This window comes from Tauraco erythrolophus, chromosome 12, assembly GCF_009769465.1.
Source record: "Tauraco erythrolophus isolate bTauEry1 chromosome 12, bTauEry1.pri, whole genome shotgun sequence".
NCBI lineage: Eukaryota > Metazoa > Chordata > Aves > Musophagiformes > Musophagidae > Tauraco > Tauraco erythrolophus.
Window position 1 is genome coordinate 7061598 of NC_141476.1, and position 18609 is coordinate 7080206.

An 18609-nucleotide genomic window follows, 5' to 3' on the forward strand; every position below is an offset into this window, starting at 1 on the left:
GACTGTTCTTGGAGATCTCTAACGTGGCAGAATCAGGATCATACTATTGATCCTCCTCCTAGAACTGTTGCATCATACTTTCTCAGTGAAAGCTTGGGAAAGCAACTGTTATTTTACCGCTGTTGGCACTGCTTCACCAGTGCTGTCAACTGGGGTTTGCAGAGCCTCTTTCTAAAGACCCATGTGGTCCACTAGATTCTTTGAGCTGCTGTTTTGCTTTCACCCAAGACAAACGTGTCTTGCTATGTTAGCTGGAGCAGTGTGAGCTGTTGCTGTACTCTGCCAATCCAAGTGTGATCTAGCAAATACGCCTTCGTTTCTGCAGCTTTTCCCAGGAGCTGAGGTCGTGATGTTGAGATGTGTGACTCCAGTTTGTCTTTGCTTTTCAAAATAAGATGGTAAAGACTCAGCTGAGCATCACGAGAACTGCAGCTTCAGTTCCTGCCTATGTCAGCCTCTCTGGGTGACCCTTGCTAGAGGAAAGAGCTGAAAACTGCTGCATCTGTGCTGTTCATAGAGCACAGCTCGAGCCTGAGCTGGTCTCTACATGAGGGGTGAGCCCACTTCATGTTCCTGACTAGGCCAGAGTATAAACCTCTGTGTAGGCGGTGTTGATAGTTGAGAAGTTTGGGCTTAAATGAAGAATCGAGGTTTGAGCTAACATGATAGTATAGATGTAGCCTTGGAGACCACTTGTGGCTAGAGATCCTGCTGTGCTAATTGCTGTACAAACAAAACAGCTGCCTTGACCCCCAAGAGACTGAAGTCTGCAAGTCATCTTTGCTGGAGTTAAAAAGGATGATCTAACAATTAGAAATAAGGAGAATACTCTGTTAATTCCATCTGGGTCACAGCAAGCAGTTTTGTACTCATAAGCACAAAATGCAGATGACTCAGATGCAGCCGTGTGCGGGGTCCTGTTGAAGTCAGCAGGCTCTGCTTGTGTGCAGGATGTGTCGTGGGCAGCTCGGAAAACTAATTCTGAGTAAGGCAAAGTGGTATACGCAGGTGTAGATCTGTCAGTGGGAGCAGATTCGCCCCCAGCCCCTGCTTGCATCAGTTCTTACATACTGTAATGTCTGCAGGGACCAAGTGCCTGGTGTTTACTCTGGCAATTCCCTTCAGGCTGGAGAGAGAGTTGCTTTCTGAGGATTTGGTCCATGCTACAGGCTACACTATTTAACTTCTACTTTTGAATGTGAAAAGGTGAATAGAAAGAATGCTGGCAGTCAGGCTGTTCAATATGCAGGCAACATACAGACATAAGATATTCAGAAACCCACCTCTCCTGTTCGTTTTGCTCAGAATTCATAGTACGGCTCTGGTGCATAAAGTCTGCTAGTTTTTGAAGTCAAAGACTTCAAGAGCCTTTCCCAGTGGAGGAAATTCTCATTAATCGTGTGCTCCCAAGCACCAGAAGAGATGCTGTTTTGATGTCTCTTTTGGGCTGTTGGAACTGTTCTAGTCGTTTACGTGTCCTCTTCAAACTTTCAGATATAATGTGAGCACATGGAGATGGCAAAGGATCCAAGGCTGTTCTAGAAGAAGTGATTACTCATTTCCCTGGAAGAGCAACAGCAGTAAAGCACATAGTCCTCAGACTCAACAAAAGAGCATCAGAAAGCAAAGTGGGCGCGTATAGAGCAGTGTAAAAATTGGCCAGAGGAAAAAGATAGTAGAAGTTGGTGGCAGCTCATGGAATGACAGTTACCCCATGAGGCTACTTTATTATGTATTGACTAGTGAGGATAACTATTTTGTGCAGCCTTGACAACTTCTGCAAGTAGAGTGTTGCTTTGAGCTGGACTAGGGCTGCTGTGACATCTGTGTGCTGCTTATCAGGGCACGCTAGGTTAGTATTTGCTCTGGAAGGAGGAGAGGACACAAGTGGTCTTGTGAGAGGGAAGACAGGATAAGGAGTTGGAATACTGAAGCAGTATTTTTTTGTGTGTCCCCCATGTACTCGTGACACCCCGAAAACCAATTAAATTCCTGTTTGGGTAGGCCTGATTCCTCCCAGCTGAAGAGCAGGTATTGCCCCAGGGCAGATGTTACTCATGAATGTAAAGCATCTTCTGGTGGATATCCAAGAGCAGGTGCACAATGCACAAGGTGGCTTCCAAGTTCTGTTCCTCTGCAGATCAAACCTAGATTAGTAGTTAGGGTCATTTACGACCATGATCTTTTGTTAAGGTCAGTATGAAAAATAGCCTTGTATTTGAGCCTTAGAATAGCCCAAACTTGCTACTATTAATATCTGTGGTAGATCGACTGTCTCATTTGGTGGCATATGGCAAATAAAGCACATGTCGACAAAAGCAGTTCCTTTGTTAGCCTTCATAGGCTGAGCACATTTCAAACATAAATAACTTGCTGAGTTGAAAGTTTTTTTTAGCATAGTGGAGTTTCCTACCTAAAAACTGCTAGTAATGGCAATTTAGTTTGCCTGGGGGTGAGTAAAAGTGGAGTTGCAGCTGCAATAAAAGCAAATTAAATTATTTCTGGGTAGACTTCATTACTCATTTTTCTCTTTAGAAGCTTCACTGATTCAGTTTTGTTTGTAACAAAACTGCATGAAATCAGGAAACTATTGCTCTATGTTATTGTTTGTTCTCTCCTCCCTACTGAGATTGCCTAGTTAGTCCTCATTAGCAGTCAGCAGCTTATCCTGGTTGTTAGACCAGTGATGCTTGCTCAGAGCATCAAATAGATGCCTAGTGAGGAGTGAGATCAAGGGTGGGGGTGGAATTGTGATTTTGATTTTTTTTTTTTGCAGTATGGTGCCATAAAGCACTTTCAAAATCTCTCCATTTTGTTTACCTTCAAGTGTCCTGGAAGGCTCGAACAGGCAGTGTCTTTTAGTTCCTCTGTGTATAACAAGGCTAAAACTGTTTCAGCAGAGGTGTTAAAAAATGAATCCTGCCCATGTGGTTCAAAGCCCAGTGAGTAAAACATCAGTTTTGCCATTTACCTTCTGCTCTGTACGATGCTTAGCACTTCCATCGTTGCTTCCACTGGCACCATTAGGAATAGTGTGTAATTCAAGGTAAAGAAACACTAGTGTAAACAGTGTTCATTAAAATGTGATCCTACCATGTCTAGATTGGAAAAGATCAGCAAAAAAATCTCTAGAAAGCTCATTTTTAACTGCATAAAAGCTGGGTATGTGCTGGCCTTTCTGTTCTTTTTAACCCATGTTAAATTCCCCAATTAATTGCATAGATGAACAGTAGAGATCATGCCAAAAGCTAGAATCTTACTGTTGCAAAAACCGCCCTGCCGGAGGTATGTGGGGTGGAAAATCCAGTTGCTGGTTAAGGTAGATGAGGAAGTGATCAGTCATACCTTTAGATGAAGTGATCACTTAGGAGGCCAGCCTCCCTTCCAAGTGTGTGCGTAACTCTTGCTTGTTAACAGGAATTCCATGTGAATATTGATTGGGAATAAGTGGTTGGTTGAGTACATGTTCTGCCCGTCAAACCATTTAATGTTCAATTGCACATCAGGGAAAATAGCAAAGGCAGCTGGAAAATGAAACGGGAGCGCAGGGGCGTACGAGTGAAAAGACAACTGGTTTAGTGGTCAGATCTGAGCAGGGAAAAAAGTTGGAGAGAGAAAGAATTGAGTTGAGGCAAAAGAATCTATAAGTGGCTCATTGTTTTTAGACTTGCAATATCTTCTGTCTAATCTGTATACTGCAGATCACATGCTGTGTGGAGGCAGTTGCTGAATGAAGGGGTGATTAACGTAAACAACCAGGGAAAGGGATTGGACTTTCCATAAGCTTTCAGGTGGTCTGGAAAAGGAACACCTTTTGGTGCTCTTATTGAAGATGTGTTTTTTCTCTCCAGATTATATTCTTGAGACAGCTGTCATCTTTTTCAGAGTGAAAGGAACCAAAGAATTAAATGATCTTATTAAAGAAGTTTGAAGAATATGTTGGCTAAGTGGTGGTAAATCTTTCCACTGACTTTGCAAGATCTGCTCTAGGGAAGCTTGAACAGATAAGTGTATTACATGAGCCTGGCTTAGCACAATAGCAGTTCTACTTCAGAGCTCAAATTTTCTTTTCCCTGGATCTTTTGAAACCTTGTTCTGCAGTTTCCTGAAGCCACCTTTCCTATTTGACATGCTTTATTTATAGCAGGGTGCTTAGACTTGTTGAGAGGAGCTATTTTCTTTACTAACTTGACCATTGCATTTTGACATAGGAGCTATTCCTTCTTGGAGGCAGAACAGTCTCAGCTCACAGTGAAATCTGCCCAGAGGCTACCCCTGTTCTGGCGACCTTGCTGACAAGACAGATAAGCCCTTTCAACAGAGCACAAGTGTGTGTCATGTTGGAACAGCCTAACCAGCCAGCCTATCTACATCTCTAAAGTGTTAACAGGAGTTTCACTGGCCAGTCAAAAACGTGTTTCTTCAACTGCTACGTTTTTCAAGGAGGAAGTCTTTTAGCAACTTCTGCTGTGAATTCCATGAGGCTTAGAGAGTCTGGCCTGGAGAGCAGACGTATTCAAGTGTGTTGTCCTTTATTTACCTGCTTTAGCATCAGAGTCACAGAGCTCTCGTATTCAAGTGTGTTGTCCTTTATTTACCTGCTTTAGCATCAGAGTCACAGAGCTCTCGTATAGTCAAATCCACCTGTTTTCATTGTGCTCCTGTCAAAGGTGGGAAAAGCCCCTGTGTCACATCATGACTTTCAGGCACAAACAATGCGGGCTATCAAGAAGTCTTCTTGTAATTACAGTTTGGATTAATGTCCCAGCATCATGGGCAGAGTCATTACGTTTGGTTTGTGCTTAAATTGTTCTCTGCTTGTGTATTTTCCCCTCTCTCTCCAGCAGAGAGACAAGAGCAAAACAAAGCCACCCACAAAACACATGCACTCAGTAGGCTGTGGTGGATCTTCTCTACTTTGATCTTTTATTACACAAAGAGAAACTAAAATCAGCATCAGGATTTAAGGATAAAAGTGCCTACATGCTTCTGATCCTGGACCCTATTGGCTTTCAAATGAAAATGCTGCCCCTGTTGATTAGAAACACAAAGCTTGCCAGCAATGAAAAGAGGCTGCTGTCTGCTTGGGAGTGGGACACAGTAGTTGCTCCAGCCTCTGCTCTGGGTTAGTTAAATTGACATCCAGGCTGGATCTGATTATTAGTGTCTGTTCCTCCTTATCACAAACCTGACTCTTCTTTGAGGCCAGTGATAAGGATGTGGGGGAACTAGGCAGCAGCCCTGACATGGAGCCGCTCCTTGTGCTGAGTGCTGTGCAAGTGTGGGATTGTGGAGAGCAGGAGCTCATAAGAGCAACACATCAGTGAGGGTGAAGCTGGGCTGTTTCTTGGCTTCAAGGACTGGCTAATGCATTTAATTTGTGGTAGAAAATTGGGTTTGACTGGCATGTATCAGCAGCAGAAGAAAGCCCTCGCAGTAAAAGTGGAAGAGGAGAAGCCAATGGCAGAGCAAAAGAGTAACAGACTGAAGACATAAGATGTAGAACATAGAAACACTGACTTGACTGTCATCTGCCAGCAACTGAATGACCCCTATCAAATACTGATGCAGCCCTTCCTTCAAAAAGGCTCTGCTGAGCTCCACAACCCCATTCACATAGCTGGTTCAGAGCCATGTGGCTTCCTGCATTCTAGTGTGAAAACTGCCGTTTACCTTATGTGACTCTTTTCCTTCTATTCCCATAGGACGATTCTGCTCCTTCTTAGCAGAGTTCAGCACTCAGCAGGACCTTTCTTCTCCTTTGCAGCCTTTCTCAGTGCTTGCTCCAAACTGAGGTCAGGGAATGTGAGAAGATGGAGGATGACGAGCAGTCTGGACTGAGAGCTGGAGGAGAACGAGATGAAAGAGTAGCACAACTTGGAGTGTTCACAAATAGGCCATTTCAAAACCAGTATTGATTACACTCAATGACTTAGAGGTGCTCTCCCTCCCTTGTGCCAGGGAACTGGCCAAACTGCATTACAAGTTGGGCAGCCCCTGCTGAAGATCTCTGGCCCCAACCCTAGCAGGTGTATCATCCCGTTGAGGGATGCACATAGTGACTCTGAAAGATAATTGCTGAGATGTTCTGAGGTAGAGCTGCACACAGGGAGGCAAAGCTATGTGGTATTGAGTTCACGAGAGTTCAGGAAAGCTCCTTATGGAGAGGCTGTGACAGACAATGAATGATACTTTTCACAGCCTTTTTAATGGATCTGTGCCCTTTGTGAATGCATCATTTAAAAGCCTCTGTGGAGAGCAATCTTCATGAAACATCCTGTGTAACCAGAAGAGAGCAGAAACTCTGGTCTGCTTGGAACCACCCTGTTGCTGATGGGGGATACTGTGCCCATAACAGAGACTGTCTTGTCTTCAGGAATCTTAATTTGTTTTGATGTCATAACAGGTTGTGCAATCTGCTGAGGAGATAAGACAGCCTCTGTTTTAAAGATGACTAACTTCTAATCCTGCCTGTCCCACACGTTTTACTCTGCTAATGAGATCGAATGCCAAAGGCTTAGGAAGTTGCACGTTGCAAAAAATATCCAAAATCATGTGGTCACAAGTCTAGTGAGAGAGGAAGTTTTTAAAAAATTACATCACTTACCTCAGTGAATCTAACACACACTGTAAGGTCATCTAACAAGTCAGGAAGTTCACATAAGCATTTCTAGTGTGAAAATATCCTAGGAGAATATGCATCTCACTGGATGTGGTGGTTTTGGTTAGATTAGAAGAAAGGCTTTCCTTCATGCAGTTCATACTGAACCCAGCAAAAGCCCTTAATGAATGTTCATCAAATCCAGGCCCTTGGCTATGTCCAGCTGCTCTGAAAGCCAGCTTCTAAAGAGCGTGCTTGATTTCTGCTGAACTCTTATCTGGGTGGCTGCCTCACGAAAAAGCTACGAGAGTGTGCCTGGCAGGAGGGCAATAGCTGCCTATGTTCAGGTACCCAAGGATGCTCTGGGACCGTGCTTGGGCTGCACTAGGGTCAGCAGTTGCAGTCTCTCACTGTGAGAGGCAGAGGAGGCCAGTCCTTTGGGTGGCCACAGAGTAGCCCTTAATGGGTGAAAACGGAGCCCTTGAGTCACACTGGTCTCGCATGAATAGTCCTGTTGACTAGAGTGAAACTATTAGTGTGAGTAATAGTTTACTTGTGGGAATAGGGAGTTCAGAACCCAGTCCTTTGGACCCGGGAGCAGCAGCCACCTGCAAGTCAAGTCAGTGACACTGCAAAGGGATAAATGAGCAAATCCCATCTCCCAGACTGCTTTGTGACTCCAAATGTCTGTGACCTGGAACAGAAATGCAGTCACTTCACCATAAAAAGTTGCGTTTCTTTCTCTCCCTTTAAAAAACAAACAAACAAAAAACCATAAAATAAAAACCCAACACTTTTTCTTGACCCCCTCATCAGTCCCAGCCTGTATATAGCTATAAGTAGTTTGCTTTATGCTTGTCCATCCTAATCCACCAACACAAGGCAAGAACATAATCTGATGAATGAAAGCCACCTGAAATATATCTGTTTTGAAGCTAATGTACAGCAGATGGAGAAACGTCTTTAGACTTTCTACCATAGTTTAGTATGGTTGGACTAGCTTTGTCAGCCAGTTCTTGCTTTACACTTACATATGAGAGTTTTCATTTAAAAACAGCATAAAATAGTCACAGATTTTGTTTGCTGCATCTTAGAAAGGCTTTCTTCTGAAGGACTACTATGGAGAGGGAAGATGCTTACATACAGACTCAGGCAGAGCATTATAAACATTTAAGGAAAAGGTAGAATACCTGTAAAAATTACACAAGAACTTTCTTTGGTGGGTGTTTTTTGTTTGGTGGTGTTTGTTGGTTTTTGTTTTGTTGTGGTTTTTTTTTTTTTGTGTGGCTGACCCTGAAATGTGGTGTCTGCTTGGCCTGCCACTGCTCTGCTGTTGTGCATGCAGCCAGCACTTGAACAAACAGAGCTGTGTCTGTGGCAGCCTGGGAATCCACCAGGATTCCTTAGGGAAGGAGTGATTCAGAGCATCTGAGAAAAGTGGGGGCTGCTTCCATGCATCCTTGCTTCCTGCCTGGACAATAACCCATGCAGCCTTGGTCTGAAAGGACAATGGGGCTGTTCCCATAAGCAGATAACAGCGCATGTTGTGTTGGATGAAAGTGTGCATTCTTGTAACGGTGCAAAATCTTGAGCCTCGTGGATTATCCTGTCAAGGCTGACATGATAATACAGAGTGTCAGACAGTTAGTGGGGCTTTCCCAGAACGGTTGGGAAGCATTATGCACTTTGGGCAGTTCAGTCTTTCAGGGAAGGTCTTTCGTGCATCGGGATGGTGTTCCACAGATTTCCAGCGCGTTGCCTGCATGTTCACTTCATCTTCTGCTGCAGAGACAGCTTCACTACTCCAAAGCAGATCTTTCATGAGTTCCAGTACAGTAGAGAAATCTTTCTGCAATAAAAGTCTTTGGAAGCAAAAAAAAAAAATCATTAGTAAAATGTTAAAATCATGCAAGAAGTTGTGCATTGATAAACTGTACAAACTTTGAGTTAAAGCTGATGTCTGGGTCGTGATGACATTCTCTTCTTTCCTTCTCTCCATACATTAATAAGAAGCACTTGGGACAGATCTTCAGTTATTGATTGTAATAACATGACCAAAACAAACAAATGTTTCTGTTGCTGCTGTTGAAAACATAAACACATCTTCCAGATTATCAGTTCCCCTTCAGCCTTGTCAGGAAAATTGTTCAGGCATTACATTCCACTCTGAAATGATGATTTTTTGGGTTTTGTTTGTGGTTTTTTTTTTTCCATTTTGTGTGTGTGTAGTGAGTGATGAGCTAAACTCAGATGCAGATCATCTAAGATGAGAGTTTAGGAGTTGAATCATCTTTAATGTTTCTAGGCGGATAAATACTAAATCTCCATCTCCGATGGATTGAGAAGGTGGAGAAGGAGGAGGGCAGGTAGTTCCAGGCAACAGTTAGTCACAGTGTATGTGATCCGTCTCCTGTTATGGTGCCTTTGATCTCGCTCTCCTTGCATGGCCTGTCTCAGACACCAAACCTTGCCAGTCCTTCGGTAGCAAGCTCCATAATTTCTGGCTCCAGTATTTGGTTTCGTCAATACTTTCCCAGTATGGAAACATTAACCAAACCCTGAACTTTTTATCCTCTTTGTTTTTAGTCTTGTAATCTTCCCTCATATGCTAATTTGAAAAATGTGCTTGCATATTAATAGAACCCTACCCGAGGTGCGGAGCCTCTCTTTTGAAGCTCGATTTTATTTTTGATGCCTATAACAGGTGTTGGTTTAATAGGTTTGCTGTATTATGGCTTTTTTTTTTTGTGAGCCCAGCCAGCTCTGTAAGCCGACACGACATGAAGGCCAAGCATGACTTCTCCCTGCCTTTAGCCTCACTTCACACCAAACATTTGCACTGCAGACTCCCAGCAGCCAAGGCAGCCTTAATTCTAGCTTTGTCTAAAACAGATTTTGTGCCGATTGTATTTAAATCCGTCCAACCCAAGCCCCTCGTACGTCCCCATCTGAGGGTCTGCCGGCTTTGATTTTCCGTTGCCGGCTTTCTACCGGGCAGCTGCTGAGGGGAAGCGAATGTGGCTCCAACAACAAAGGAGCGTGTTCGCGCTGCTCTCTGCATCGATTTCACACACGTAGTTTGAAGCCACAGTCTAAATTAAACTGATTAGTGTTCTCCAAAAGACAGGCTTGCCACAGAGGGGAAGGTGAATTCTTGTCCTATTAGATCTAGTGGAAAAAGTTCCACAGCGTGTTTATCAAATAAATATTCACAAAGACACTTCGAATGAGGAAACCCACCGGGATTAAAGAGTAACTTTACCTCTAAAATACAAGCTGAGATTCCTGGAAATGCTGTGAGCTTTTGACTGTGTGCCACCTGTTGTTTTCCTGCCACCCCCTTCAGCTCCCTCCTGGCTTAGAGCAAACCCAAACACGCTTTGGCTTCGCTGGAAAGTTCTGCTTGTTTTTCTGTCTCGCAGCAGCCCGGAGGAGCGCAAAGTGAGTTCCTTTCCTGACGTGGTCCTCACGGGCTTGCTTCAGCAAAGAGCTGGCTGGGGTTAATCTAAATCTCCTGTAATCCTGAGGGGTCTATTCAAGAGCGGTGCAAAGTGCAAGGGCTAAGAGGCTGCAGTACGTCGGGGTGTTGACTGGGGGTGCAGGCGAGTTAAGCGGCGGTGGCTGGAAGGGTAACTTCCCTCCTCTCTCCGTTTGCAGCTGTAGCTGGTGCTGACCTGAGAGCGAAGCAGTTCCTGAACAAGTGCCATGCATATGCAGCTCACAGTCTGAAAGTAACTGGTTGCTGGAGTTACCTTAGTTTGGCACTGGAGACGTTACAGTTCACAATGTGCGTTAGCTGCAAATGGGATGTCTCCAGGAGTGAGGTTGGGTACGAGCTGAGAAGTTCAACTGTTTTAGCCAAATCCGCCTGCGTTCATGAGCAAACCCAAATGGACTTGGATGGGCTCCTTAGTTTCTATGATTTCTTTTTCACTTGAGCTACTTTCACTCCAAGTTTTTAGTCCTCAACAAAGGCAGTCCTGCATCATTCTAGTCCAGTATTACTTTCCCATACAGATTGGTAAACCAGAGGTAGAGAGGGGTTAAGAAACTTGCCCAAGGCAGATGAGTCAGTGCCAGAACTGGGAATAGAAACTAAGAGACTTGGCTCCTGCTCAGGGCTCTAATTGCTCAATCTCACATTGAAGCCCTGTTATCCTATACTCTTGAGGTAACACTGGCTGAAGTGATAGAGGGAAAGCTGTTTCCAGGCTGTGATACCTAAGGAGTGGGGAGAAGAAAAGACACCTGGAGGCAAGTTGGTTGTGGAAGCACCAACAATTTGTGCTTTAAAGCCTGGTTTCGGCAATTGGTACTAAAATCTGATCTGTCACCTTTGAAGCCAAGGAAGTGTAAACTAAGGAGCTAGTTGGGAAAAATCCAGCCCTTTTCCAGTCACTGCTAAAGGGGAGAGGCAAAGTCATAACGTCACTGGTCTTTTTTTTTTTTTTTTTTTTCCTGTAAAACACCCTGGCGATGAGATTGGGAGCAAAGACAGATGAGCTGAAAGGATCCAAGTAATAACAGGAAGGGTTAAATCACATTTTAGCTCTTCCTGAAAAAAAACCAAAAAATAAAACATAATCAAGCTAGTAAAAGGTTTGAACGATATTGCATTCGTATCACACGCTGTGTATAGGAAAAGTCAGCCGGGCTGGTTTTGTTTGAAGTGCAGTGCTTTGAGAGGGTGCAGTGCTTTGCAGCAAACTGTCTGACATTCCCCAGCTGGGACTGGCTGGGGATGGTGTTTGGAGCTGAGAGTTACATTTGGAGTCAGCCCATGTTTGAAGGAGACAGAGAGAGAGAGAGTAAGGAGCCTGTTTTTTTTCCTGTGTGAAATAATGCATCCATCTAATCTGCCAGCTGTAGCACATGAAAAGCAAGAGGCAAACGGACAAAAGTCACCTGGAAACTGTGAACATGGCTCAAACAAAATTGTGCTTTCCTGTTCTTTTCTTCTCTTCTTAAAGTCTGTCCTCTGGGATGGGCTGGGAGATCTGGCAGATGGAATATATGTTGAACAACTAAAGCGCAGAAATATTAATACTCCCAAACCCCAACATTTTCTTCTGAAGATCACTTCATGTCCAAACTCACTCTGTGCTCTCACTCCCTTTAAGACTTAGCTGTCCTGTGCAAGAATTGTCAGGTAATTTATAGATTCTTCATGTTCATTTGCACAAGTCTTCATTTCCTGTTCATTTATGGCCAGATTCATCTTAGCCATCACAGCCTAGATGAGATCAGAGCTGAACTCAGAGCTCCTGCTTCAGGAGAGCTCCACAAAACATGATTGGAGTTTGCTTTCACTTAAGTCTGAGTTGAGGTACTTTCCTGAATCAGTTGCACACACAGTTAATGGACTCTCTTATTTTGAGGAGGAAAAAAGATTGAAATTTTTGAACTTACTAATAATCAAGTCCTTGCAGAAGAAACTAGTCCTTGGGGAAGAGAAATCCCCCTTGCCCATGTGTTCAATTTGTGGTGGTCACAAAATTCTGGGTGCAGTGAGTTTTCCTGTATTTTAGTTACGCTGTTAGCATAAATTCCCTGGAGCTCTGTTCCACTATGTGCCATGGATGTGAAAATTCAGTCTTTATGGCTATGCAGCCATATCATTGTCTTTTATACAGTTTGTGGTTGCAGAGACCTGTGCGCCTGTAACCCATGGAATAACGAGTTCAGGAACGTAGGTTAATGGCTTTCCTTTGATTTTCATGACACCTTTTTGCACCACGGTACCAGCGCATTGCTATAGCGGTGTAAAAATTATCCTTAATGATTTGTGAGCCTGCACTGAATTAATTAAGTAGCATTTAAACTCTTTAGTCAAAGCAGCATTTCTGCGAATGGTTCCCCAGTGTAAGCGAGGATCGTGTGCTGCCCGTTCAAACGGTGAGTCTCCAGAAAGCCAGTTGTTCTGGGGATGCAGTTTTTACCCTCTTCCTGTTACAGACACCAGCAAACGTGGTGGTGAAACAATCTGGTTTTAATAACAGGGAGGGTAACGGAGCAGATCACAGTGCGGGGAGCAGGTCCCTTGTCATGTGCGGTTCGTGTTTTCTGTTGAGGGGAGAGGTTTTTTTTGAAAGGGGCTTGTCTGAACCCCTGGGAGAGCCTGAAACAGAGGTGAGGCTGGAGAAGATGGGCTCCCAGACACCCATCAGCTTCAGTGCCTGGAAGACTGTGGTTGGCTCACTTGTCAGGTTTTTTTTTTTCCAAAGATGCGATGCTTTATCAGGAGAGCTGGGACGTCCTGGTTTGCATTCAAGAGTGCTTTCACTGGCTGCTGTCTCCTCTCCTGGTTACTCAGTGGGTAGCCAGCCGGATTGAGGCACAGTACTTGTCTGAACCCTCTCTGCTGTCTCTTATTATTCAGCAAGTTCTCAAGTGTCTGGTGAGCGTCTCTGTTTGGAGCGCCTCACTCGCAGCCTTGCCAGTAATATCAGTGACTGGTCTAAATTCACATCAGGCATGTGCTCTACTTTGTGTGACTAATGCACAATGTATTTTTTTAATTGGTTACTGTTCTCTCTACTGATTCAGGCCAGAAAGGAGTCAGAGCAAAGGACTCGGGGGATTTTTAGTTAGACCTTCTTGAGTACAGTTGAAGTCTGGAGGTATTTAACTGTTCGATGGCTGCAGAAGGCCTGAGGACAGCTTGTAGTACCTTCTCTAAAGAAAAATGTAAGATTGAATCCTTCAGGCTGGTACTGGTGAGGCATCAAATGCAGGTGATCTTTATAGGCTCTGACCCTGCAGCTGGTGCTCGGGCAGAGCACTGGCACTGCAGAGTTGTCCTAATTGCACAGTGGGGCAAAGGTAGCAGAAGATGAGGAAACGTTTGTGAGAACATTTGCAAGCCCTCTTACAGTATTTCTGTGCATTACAAATCATTATAATATAGTCTAAAGCTGGGGGTTTTCAGAAGAATCCCTAGGAATTAAGGAAACAATGTTTTGTAGCTTTTGCTGAGATCATATTTACTTATTTCCTGCTCTGAAAGTCTCATCCTCTGTGTAAAACGTTGGCAGGTTGCTTAAACCATTGATCAGCACTCCTTGCCTGCGGGATTAAAATCCAGCTCTGTAGTCCTTGCGTGTAACAAATCCATTCCTTAAGCGCAGGCTCGTAGGAAACTGAGCCCGAGTTACTGGAAGAAAAACTGATGAATTGCGTCAATAGTTCTGGATAAGGGAAAAGTCTTGTATTATACCAGAAAAAGCATCTGGAAGCTTGCAGATATCTGTGAACTAGTCTCTCTAGCCGTACTAACATCACGGGGATTAGGGAAAATCTCTCTGGTATGGGTTTCTCCTTGGATAGCTGTTGAAGAAGCACCAGAAGTCCAAGTGTGTGAATTTGAGGGCAGCCTGTGGACCTGCTGTGGCCTCAGATATTCTTTCTGGGTTTTTTTAAGAGAATAAATTGTCTCTGTTTCTCCGTCTGACTGTTACAGGCATCACAACAGGATCCGTAGCATTGAAGCCAGTCAACTGAAGCCCTACGTTACCCTGGAAACGTTGGACCTGAGTTTCAATGACATCACGGAAATCCGAAACGGCTGCTTTCCGCAGGGACTTCACATAAAGGAGCTGTGAGTTTTTCTTGCTGGGAACAGCTTTTGTTGAGTTACCACAGCAGAGAAAAGGACCTCAAACCTTCTTAAAAAAAAAAAGGAAAGAGAATAAAGATACAAAATACGGGGTTATTTGTCAGGATTTTGAGTGTAAAGGAGTACATTGAGAAGGCAGCACGTTGTCCCTGCTGTCAGGTTATTTTTTTTGAGCTCTGTCTTTTTGGTTTCTGATGTATCTGTAAAGAATGCAGATTATTAATTAATAGTGTTGCATGGGAATGTTGCAACAGAGAAGAGGTATCTTGTATCCTTCAGGTGTGGGTGTCTTTACAGCTGGAAACCTGGAAGCCAGAACAACTGTCTGTCTCTCTTCCCCAGTGGGAAGTGTATATGCTGTTTCCCAGATCAGCCCATGTGCATCTGGAAGACGGGAGAGGGAATGACTATTTCATCATTAAAACGGCTACTGAATGTTGAGAACAGAAAGCTCTTACTGGTTAATTGAAGAAAACCGGGGGTTAAGCAGAGTAACGCCCTCCCAATAGCAGTGTTTGCCTATTCAGGAAACATAAAATAATCTCTGTTTTAGGTAACTTTGAAGAGGTGCAGACAGATAATCTGCTTGCATTAAAGTTTGCACCAAAGTTTCTGCCCCTCGTTGTAAGAGGATCTAAGAAAGTGGTATTGTGACTGATGTTTGCCTGTTGTCCTGTAAAAACAGCCTCTGTGGCTAAGACTAAGGTCCAGCTGAGAAGGAGCCCTGAGACAGATGCTGAGGGAAAAATGGGGAATGAATAGTCACCCTGCACTGGAACATTCTCCAGTTTCTGGCTTCTACTCCCAATTGCCTTGCTGAAGTGGGAGGGTATCAAAGAGCTCTTGGGCAGTGCACAGCACTTCTCCATATTCGTCACATGGCTCTGGGAAAGACACTATGCTTTTCATGCAGCCAGAAATCCAACTGGTTTGAAGCCACCTCTGTAATTTCACCAGCCTGTCTGGAGAGAGACCAAATGCTGATAAAAAGAGGTTTCTGACAGAACTGTTCATTTTTCTGCTGTGATTTATTGCAGTTACCTGGGGAGCAACAGAATCAGCACCCTGGAGCCTGGTGCTTTTGATAGTCTGTCACGGTCCCTGCTAACGCTTCGTCTGAGTAAAAACAGGATCACTCAGCTTCCTGTCAAGGCGTTCAGGCTACCCAGGCTAACACAACTGTGAGTAGAAATGTGCACTTTTTAATTAAACTCAGCCACACTTTATGGGGACAAAATGTCCCTGAGGATAAACACACCAAATGCCACCCTTTCTCACCTGCTACCTATAAAATTTAGAATACACTGTGCAGTAGTCCTCTGCCAGCACCTAGTAAAACACGTTGGGAGAGGGTCCTTTTTGTCTTGGAGCTATTGGCTTTTCAGGCCCTTCTTTTGATCAAGTGGGAAAGGAGGGGGTGCTGCAGCAGACATTAGCATCTCGTGCACTTGACAGCGTAAGACAAATTCATTCCCTTAAAAGCTGCTGGTGTCTGTGGCACAAGAGAAGCTTGGAAGATGCTTCTACTGCAAGTGGCAGAGCTCAGCTACCATGTTAGTTTTTCAAGACCACACAGGTATCTTTATGTGGCAATAAAAAAGTAATGACGGAAGGTTGTTAAACTGTGTGCTGATGCTTTGGCAGGGAAAATAGTGCTTTAGATGAGTTAACACACACATCGTTGTTGTCGTGCCTGTGGTCCTTAGCTGCATGGGGACAGACAGACATCTGCAGCTATAAATATGCTTCATGTGTAAAATAGTAGCACTAATGATTGAGCTTTTCCCTTCTGCTGCTGTTGGAGAAATGAACCTGGCCTGAGGCCTGTTGCAGTCTTTCCATCAAATTTGACAGGCAAAAGGTCAACCTCTGTCTGTTAACATGAAGTCCACAAAAGCTGTTGGAACTCACACCTCTAAATGGCAACCTCTTGATTGAAAGATAAATCCTTAACCCAAGATGCGTCTAAGGAATTGAGTGTGTATTTGAGCTTGACTAGGATTTATAGTCAGTTTGGGATTGAAAGTGTGACACAATAGCGTGTGCATCTTAAGTCTGTTGCCTCCCAGCCAGAAGTTACTGTCCGTTGACTGAGAGTTTGTAGTCCACTATGTTCATCTGCATCATGTGCCAAACTGTAATAAAAACGAGGGACAACTCAATCTGTTTAGGAGCAAAGTTTTCACTGAAGGTTGGAGTAATTGGTACAGCTGGTTGTTTTAACCCTATAGATAAACACGAATTAATTGCAAGTTATACAGACTTGATGTGTTTTAGAATTTGTCTGCAGTTGTTTTTCTGGCAAAGCGTAGTTCACTAATAGCCTAGGAAGTGCAGTAAGGCAAGAGTCTTTAGGCCTGCAAACTTTTTAATTGCTTACTTGACTTTAATTACACTCAACTTGAGTGGAAGTTCAACATTGGGTTTTTTTAGGCAGTTAAAAAGTAAGTTTGAAGTTTCTATGGCTTCCTCATCTTTTCAAAAACACGTTCTGGTGTTGTAACCTCCACTGTTTTCTTCAACACAAACACTAAATAGGGAACTACCCTTAAGTTAGGCTTGTATGTACAGGAAGTGTCCGTTCTACAAGCTGTTCTCAGCTTTCGTGCATTGTGTCCATGAAGTTTTCCGCTGATTTTATAGAACTGTTTTTTTGCCTAGTATGTCTGGGTCTAGCAGTCCATAGGACTGTTTGGTATGGGTTGGTAGACTGTGCTGTGTTGATGTTCGTATTGCTATTCAGAAAAAAGTATTCCCAAAATTTAAGAGTCCTTCCTCATACAGGGGTAAAAAATAAAAACAAAAAGAAACTTAATAAACCAAGTTGGAGATCTTTGTATACACGAAATACTAAGGCTACCCTGTTATTGGAAACAACTTGTTTTGCTCTTTATTAGTTTCTTACAGGAAAAAATGTGAAATTTGTCAGGGGAACCAAAAGCTTTCCTTTCAAACTTAGCCGTAAAATTTCCTCTTGGGCTCACAGTTCTTATGGCACCCAATTGTTTCAGAGCACATTTTTACCAGGCGATTACAAGTCTGGTAAAAACAATGAGTTGCAAGGGAGATAATGCTGATGTCTCGCTGTATCGGTTCAAATGGCGGCTCTGCTCGAGAGAAGATGGCGTGTGAAAATTGATGAAAAGGATAAATGGCTTAAAAGAAATGGGGAGAGGAGGGATGAAGAGGAATTGCTGCACTGTCTGTTATTTCTCTATAGTGAAAGTCTGTCACAGGGCGAGTTTATTTAAGCCATCACACTCAGCTGACTTCCCCGGCTAGCTCTGGGATTGAAAGTTTCCGGTGCGCTTCTGCTCTCTCCTGGGAACCATTGACAGAGGAGTTGTTGGCATTACTGTTCCCATTGTATGCTGCACAGATGATTTCGTGAGAAAGGACTGGGATTTAATAAACTTGTATGGCCTTGGTGATTTTAGGGAGCTGAACCGGAATCGCATCCGCCTGATTGAAGGCCTGACATTCCAGGGACTGGACAGCTTGGAAGTCCTGAAACTCCAGCGCAACAACATAAGCAAATTGACTGATGGGGCTTTCTGGGGTCTAGCCAAGATGCAAGTTCTGTAAGTTGGAGAGATGGTCTCTTTTTCCTTAAACAGCCTACACTTCACCTGCTATTGTGTCCTTCTCTGCATTTAGCAAGGACTCCCATCAGAGACCTGTGGGCACCTGTGCCAATCCTCATGCCTTTTTCTATGTCCTGCATGCACAGAGCTCTGCCATGCTACAGCAGCTTCTATTTAGTTGACCCACAGTTTACTAAAGCTCGTTGCTTTATCAGATGTTCAGTTAAAAAAGTCCTATTTTTTAAGCTGTGGTGGTATTCCTTTGAAAGTTTAATGATTTGAACATTGAGTAAGATCTCAATTGTTTATTAAATAAAAGCTCATCTGGCTTCTTTAAATTTATTTTGACTGATACATGGAAACTCTGTGTTGTGGACCTGATTATTCTGTCTCTTGGGGTACCTAGAAACCAAGCTGGCTTATCTCAGTGATGTGTTTTTTCCGTATAAGAGAACAAATTGAATAGTCCTTGCAGACAAATGCTTGAAACTTCCAACATGATTGGCTTTCAAGTGTGTTTGCAAGGTCACAAGTGATCAAGGCAGCATGCTTCTGGACGCTGCTGTCACAGCACTTGAGAGTCTGCAAATACAAACTTGAATGGGATGCTTTAAGCCCAGTTTGCATGCAGTGGAGCATGTCCAGTCACAGCTCATTCTGGGCATTTCCTTTGTGGTGTTCTTGAATTTCCATCCTTCACTTGCACAAGAAACGCCCACACGTGTGTATCCACATGGGTGTGTAGGAATGGCTGAAATCCTGATCATTGGTGGAAATTCTTCAGCATTTTACCAGTGCTGCTTATCTAT

The 18609-nt window shown here is 43.7% G+C and overlaps 1 protein-coding gene across 1 annotated transcript in view; it reads left to right on the top strand.

Annotated features, from left to right (window-relative positions):
• The window catches only part of LRIG1 (leucine rich repeats and immunoglobulin like domains 1), a 55940-nt gene that overhangs the window by 11733 nt on the left and 25598 nt on the right, over window positions 1-18609 (top strand). Inside the window, exons 4-6 of the mRNA XM_009991776.2 lie at window positions 14061-14198; window positions 15254-15397; window positions 17654-17797. Of these exons, the coding sequence (XP_009990078.2) occupies window positions 14061-14198; window positions 15254-15397; window positions 17654-17797 (426 nt within the window). The remainder of the gene's footprint in view (window positions 1-14060; window positions 14199-15253; window positions 15398-17653; window positions 17798-18609) is intronic.